The sequence below is a fragment of the Sinocyclocheilus anshuiensis genome, unplaced genomic scaffold (assembly GCF_001515605.1).
Source record: "Sinocyclocheilus anshuiensis isolate Anshui unplaced genomic scaffold, SAMN03320099.WGS_v1.1 scaffold17471, whole genome shotgun sequence".
In the NCBI taxonomy this organism is placed as follows: domain Eukaryota; kingdom Metazoa; phylum Chordata; class Actinopteri; order Cypriniformes; family Cyprinidae; genus Sinocyclocheilus; species Sinocyclocheilus anshuiensis.
In genome coordinates this window covers 1-7024 of record NW_015555170.1, presented here as the reverse complement: position 1 = coordinate 7024, position 7024 = coordinate 1, and the positions used below count along the sequence as shown (strand labels likewise).

At 39.3% G+C, this 7024-nt stretch overlaps 1 protein-coding gene across 1 annotated transcript; it reads right to left on the bottom strand.

The window, feature by feature from the left end:
- Positions 1 to 23: 23 nt before the first annotated feature.
- LOC107671575 (tripartite motif-containing protein 29-like) lies at positions 24 to 4957 on the bottom strand (the record flags this gene model as incomplete). The annotated part of the gene is made up of 5 exons (XM_016464490.1): positions 24 to 231; positions 2025 to 2258; positions 2354 to 2449; positions 4504 to 4608; positions 4785 to 4957. Coding segments are annotated over 5 exons (816 nt in total), but the record flags the coding sequence as incomplete, so codon positions are not given.
- Positions 4958 to 7024: the final 2067 nt, after the last annotated feature.

The window sequence follows — 7024 nt, the reverse complement described above, 5'->3', positions numbered from 1 at the left end:
CTCCTTCAGGGAACGAGGGTTACACAAGTAACCGAGACGTTTCTGAGAGCAGAGAATCTTCAGGACTTTACCTTTGTCAGAGATCTTTTTAAACTCCTCTTTGCAGAAATCCTCCATTTTTTCTTTCAGCTGACAGAGAGATTCTCTCATGCCATCAAAAGAGAAGACAGAATTGAAAGGATTGTCAATTACGTCTGTAGATTCAGGAGGCGCTGAGAGAGACTGGAAACTCTACAGAAAACAAATAATAAATCATCACATTCACACTTCAATCAATAACCTGCACTACTACTAAAGATTTGTTGATTTCCCTGGCCACGTGTCATGCTTGTCACGTGATACACCACAGCCACTATAGCTCTGTATGAGTGATGCATCGTTTTTATTTCTTTTTTTTTTTAATTCAAAATATTCACAAATGTGTTAACTATATTATGAAATGTCTAATATTCCTATTCTCAAATATGTGCAAGTAAATGCATGTGGTTATTTAAACACCTTTATAATGGTCATGTTAGTTGATCTACAATGGGCAATGGGTGCCACCACGTTAGTTTGCGCTGAATGAGCTGTCAGATTTACAACACATAAATTCATCCTTTCCACCTAAAACCATGAAAGTATTTGGTTTTGGCGGAATTGATCTGCAATCCTGCTGCTGGCCAAGAAAGAATAGCTTTCCTACTGCATACAGTACTAGCAGTAGCTTAGAATGTAGCAAGATCAATGTTTCAGTAACTCTGAACTGTGAGCAGAAAACACAGAGACAATCAATCATGAGTACAAGGGGTTTAATAAATGAAACTACGGCTAGCATACAACTAAACTAAGTAAAACACATATATACACAATTAAGCAACGTAAGGAAAGAGAGAAAAGAACAAAAGATAAACTGCTGGAAGATCAGACTCAAAAGGGATGAGTTATGGAGAGCGTCTGTCTCAAAGGGTTTGAGCCATGATTGGTTTAGGTTAGGATCTTTCCACTCTGCTACCGGTCACACCCCTTCTTGGTGGACTGACCAATTCAGAGGTGTGAATTTTGAGTGTGAAAATGTTTCTTTGTCTCACCCGACACCTTGTATGCATGTCTATGGGGGCCTGGAGGATTTGTGCAGTATTAACCAGAAATGTGTACACTGCTTTTCGGATGTTCATTGAAGTTTTCTGTGTCTCTTGAAATGTGTCCATTTCGAATCATTGTTACCAAAGGCGAGACACGTGAAAAAAAAAAAACAGTTGTGGGACTATATTCAGTCAGAAATCACATACTGTTCATTCCTGAACTTTTTACTATTCGTTATTTATTATAAAGTTACTGGTTGACATGGCCCGATCTCAATAAAGTTTACTCAACGTCACACTTTTGGTTCGTGAACTGGATCTTGCTGTGAATGCACGCTGTCATGTGAAGGCTTGGCCAGACCCGGTTCCAGAATTAAATCACTGACAGTGCTCACATCTATTTATCTAGCGCGCTCGCTTTATTATGACTAAAAAGCCATCACTCATCTTAGTTGATCGCGATCTCACAAAGTTCCGATATAATCAATGAAGCTCTCTAAACTGCACAATGAATCTCTTCATTTACATCGCGTCTGCACTTTGTTACTTATGAGGTGATTCACGAGCGTGCAAAACTGCACTTAATAAAAACTCTGTCAAACTAAAACGTTTCTGAATGGGCATTGGGTTCCAAAAAATCAACAGGTATGTCTGTGATTAGCTAAATTGCTCAATGCTGCAAAAACCTGTTGTAAACAGTAACTTTGACGCTGTCCAGAGCAAAAACGCGAATACGCACAGGAGAGTTTGACAGATCTTCAATTGCTTTTGCTTTCGTTTGAGGGTTTTTAGCGCCTGGGCTAACTGCTAAGGGTTTTAACTGCCCCCCTCCCCCCTAATGTCACCCATGATTGCAGTCAACGGCTCATCCTGCTCTCATTAAATATTTCTCTCTGAGTCTCTGTCACATCAGGATCTTGCTCAAGTCCACTATGAACCTTTCTTCTAGATCTGTGTTACCTGCAGGAACAGGATGTGATCCTGTGTGTGTGAAAGATGCTCCAGCTCAGCGTCTCTCCTCCTCAGATCATTGATCTCCTGCTCCAGTCGCTCCAGTTGTTCTTCAGCTCGACTCACTGCAGTCTTTTCCTGATCTCTGATCATCTGTGTGACCTCAGTGCGGCGTCTTTCAGTGGAGCAGATGATCTCAGTGAAGATCCTCTCACTGTCTTCCACTGCTGTCTGTGCAGAGCGCTGTTGGACACACATAAAAATCACAGTGGCTTCAGTGGGGCTGAAAGAAGAGAATTCTGAGACGGAGACAGACTTCTCTTCTTCTCCAGACTCACCTTATGAGACTGCACAGCCTTTCTCAGCTGCCGAAGATCTTTCTTTCTCTGCTGGATTCTCTGCTGAAACTGCTTCTGCATCTCCTTCAGCTGCTTCTGGAGAACAAACCAATAACAGGAAACATAAGAATACATGAACAATGCTACATAAAACTATTTATCATGTGAACAATTGATATGAATCCAATATCTGTGAAATGGTGTGCTGAAGTGGTTAAGTATCTAGCGTGGTGGGATTATAGGTTCAATCCACAGATTAGTTTTCTGAAAAGAGATTATAACTGAACTATGGCAGATGGACAGTGACTGAAGCAAGGAAACGGGTATGAAAGTCTGTGAAAATCCCACTGATGGGAGACAACAGATCCATTAAGAAAAGTATTTGCATGTCAATGAGTGAAACTTTAGCTCGATAACCTCAAGCAGAAGGTGAAGTGCTGCAGGGCTTTTGAAGAATCTGCATGTCCACATTATTTATTAAATGTGTAGTTTTAAAGGAATAGTTCACCAAACAAACAAACAAATAAATAAATTCTACCATTCAGTTTTCCTTATGTTGTTTTTCAGCCTGTATAACAAATAAATTGATGAATAATGTCAAATTATGTATTATGTCTCTTACGTAACAAACATATTGATGTCAATAACATCCAACCTCACTGGTTCATGCATGTACTGCCTCACTGGCTCATATGACTAAATGTCACCTTTTTTTAATTTGGGGTCTGTATACATGAACTAATAAAATATTTGATTTGGTAGTGAGCCCTGCTGAAAAATCAAGCATAAACCAGCATGAATTCCATGCTGGTCCTTGCTGGTTAGTGTTTGTATAGTGCTTATATAGTGCTGGTATAGCTAGAGGAACAGCATAGTCATGCTGTTCATAAGCAAAATAGAGCTGGTGAAGCTGATGCACCAGCATGTTCTTGCAGGATTGAGTGCGAGTAGGCCATAATAAGTGAAGATGCTGAGGATAATCTAATGGCACTTTTCCACTGCGTGGTACAACTCGGCTCGGTTTGCTTTTCCACTGCAGTTTAATACCGCTTCAAAGTGATTAGGATTATAGACTGATTGTTTTAGTTGTGCCGCCACCTCGTCCACTGACTACGATACAGCCATTTCTTTTTTTTCAAATTGCGTGCAATGGTCGTTCAAAGCAAGTCGTACAAAAAAGTTGAAAGCAAAAAAATTATACTGCGGTGGCTGCTGCTGCCTATTTAAATCTAGCGGGTTTGGTGTCTCGTGTCGCAAATCCAATGATGCTTGTAGTGATGATTCTCTCTGACCAATCAGTGATCTGCAGTTTTTACATGTCACATTTTAGTATTGGTACGGCTCGCCTGGAACCTCAACCGAGGTGGTACTAAAAAAAGTACTAGGTACTAGGTTCTGTACACAGTGGGTTCTCTGTTCTTCTTGTTTCTCTTATCTTCAGTGATTCTGCTTATTACCTTCAGGTCTCATCATTAATGGTCAATCATCACTTGTAGAGTGAATCTACTTTATTTCATGATCTGCAACACTATTTCAGTGTTACTTTTACTCTCTATAGATAGGGACCATATGAAAACTGAGCAGTTATGTGGGAGCTCAGTTTTCTTCTGTCATTTGACCAAAATCTCATGTTATAAAAGACGACGCGCTAAACACAGTGTATTTCAGACAGTTTTGGATATGACTCAATGGCAAATGCTAGACTAAGACACTCTTATCCGCTCCTTAAATACATAAAACATTAGCCTTGAGTAAAGAAAACACTGTACTTATTCAAACAAACAGGGAGTTATGAGGGTTTATCAACAGTTTGAGTATCCAATGGAGTTATGAGATTTAATCACAGACTCTTTTTAATACCTTTCATTGGTTAAATGTTTGCAAAAAACACAAACAGGCATAAAGGGTGACCAATAGTAATGATTTATGAAAAAAATAATAATGACGAAATTACTTCAGAATACTTGCATAGATCACTTTTGGGCTACCTTGAAATCCTTTTTGTAGAATTAATCTTTTGAACCCCATTCAGTGTATTAACAGATGAACATTCTTCAAAATATCTTCCTCAGGAAAAAGAAAGCCATACAATTTTGGCATGACAGGAAGAATAAATCATTTCTGGATAAACTACTGCTTTAAATTCATACCTGTTTCTCTGTCCTCTGTGCTGCAGCTGATACAGTGTTGTGGTTTTTATGTTCATCCATCGTACACAGCACACATATACATTTCTGATCAGTGCGACAGAAAACCTCAAGGAGCTTCTCATGTTTCTGGCAGATCATCTCCTGCAGTCGTCCAGTGGCTTCAATCACTTTGTGTGGCTTACGTGAATGAAATGTGCGACAGCTGATACAGTGTGGTGGTTTTTATGTTCATCTATTGCACACAGCACGCATATATATTTGTGGTCAGTAAGACAGAAAACCTCAAGAAGCTTCTCATGTTTCTGGCAGATCATCTCCTGCAGTCGTCCAGTGGCATCAGTCAAATTGTGTCCCTTTCCTTTAAAGAAACTCTCATGTTGCTCGAGGTGATTCTGACAGTAAGAGTTCAGACACACAAGACAGGACTTGACGGCTTTGTATTTTCTACTGGATCCTTCAGGAGATCCAGACACACTGGACACATGAACTCATTTTGATCCACTGAAATTCTGGCTTCTGCCATTTTACTGCAAGAATACAGAGAGACACACAAACACACAACAGCTCAACTAAAGTTAGTTTCTCTTTACCTGTTTCCTGGTTCTATGTTTGAGTGACGTGAATAAAACAGGCAGGGTTGCCATGTCCCAGAAAAATGTACAGCCAAAAGCTGACTCATACCCCGTCCAAAAGGAATGAAATCCAGCCCAATTTTCCCACTGTCCCATCACAGTTCACAGCTATGGGATCCCATAAATGGCCTTAGAACAAATAAAATCAAAATGATTTAAAGTTTATGTTTCATTCTTGATTTTATCTAGGCTTGTTTAAATGACGTATGGATATATTTAATTATTAGGGACCGAGAACCAATGGTGTGAAGACCCTCTTGGAATTGCTCTGTTTATTATTTATTATATTTATTTTCTGACTCTCCGGGGCATTTTGGGGCCCTTAACATGCTCAAAAACTCTTGAAACTTAGCACACACATTGGAATCTGTGGCCATCAGGGCCAGGGCAGAAGGTCACGTGGGAGGGTCACCGGGAGGGCCTGTGGCACAGCCTTTCATTGGAATTTTTTTTTGACTTGATCTTACCTTTACTGCTTTATAAGAATAAACACTATAATATATACTATATATATATAAACTCTATAAAGCTGTTAAAGGTATACAAACAAATATGAAAAAATGTTTCACAAACAGCTTGGTCTCTTTTAAGGTAAGGAGCCAGATTTTGATGTAACAAGCTACTGATATGGACTCCTCATAAAATATTTAATGCTGAACTAAATTAACAAATACATGGCATAAACACATGGCATTACAGATACAAACCACTTGTTTAGTTCTTGTAAATTTCCAGTAAGGTTCCATCATATATTTTCTTTAGGACAGCTAAAGCTGTAGGCTCCTGCTCACAAAAACCCCTGCAAGTTTCAACAGTATTCCGATCTACACCAAGCCATGCTTAAAGGGGTAATTGATTATGATTTCACTTTTTTAACTTTAGTTAGTGTGTAATGTTGCTGTCTGAGCATAAACAACATCTGCAAAGTTATGATGCTCAAAGTTCAGTGCAAAGGGAGATGGTCTTTTAGAGAATTCGCTTTTTAAAGAGCAGGTCATATGGTATTTTAAAGTGTACTAATATTGTGTTGGAGGTCAGAATGCATTGTAATTTTCTCAGAATATACATTTAATATTAGAATCATTTTTCAATGATTTCGAAACGATTCGTTCGAAGCAGACTCATCCCTTCCGTAAGCCTACTCTGCTCTGATTTGTCAGCTGGCCAAGTCTGTTGTGATTGGTCTTTCCATATACAATGCGTGTCGGAAACAAAACGACCATTACCATAATTAATTTTTTGCTCCGGAGGGTTACTTGTAAACAAAGATGCTATAAGTTTACAAAAATGGCATAGATATTTTGATACTGATATAAGATGATACCGATGCAGTCGCTCAAACTGAAACTCCATCGCAAGCACGACTTGATCAGGACGTTTCTCCTCCATGGCAAGCAGGATTTGATTAGGACGTTTCTCAGTGGTAAGTTTAAACTTTGTATGTGGTACTTTACTTGATGTGACAGCAGTTTTATTGCATTCATTATTATTATTATTATTATTTACTTATTTGAGTTGCACGTGTGGGAACTGTGTTAGAATGCCCAGTGAGGCTGAAAACACAGCGTCTTCTTGACATGATGTAAACACACTAACTAGCAGAAATGTTTGTGGGCAGGTCAGTGTTCGTATTTCGTGGGCAGGTGGGGATTATGCAAATGTGTGTGTGTGTTAACTTGTGACATATATAGGTAACAGGCAGAAGATTAGAAAATATGATGAAAGTTGAGACAGCGCGCACATCAAGTAGGTGGTACTGCACCTGTGTCGAGCTCGTCCGTCCACACTCATCCGCAATTGAGTATACTTTGCGTACTATACGCGGAAAGTGAAGTATACCCGGGCCTTAAGGAGAAATGTCTGATAGGACGATGGCGAATGATTTGCAG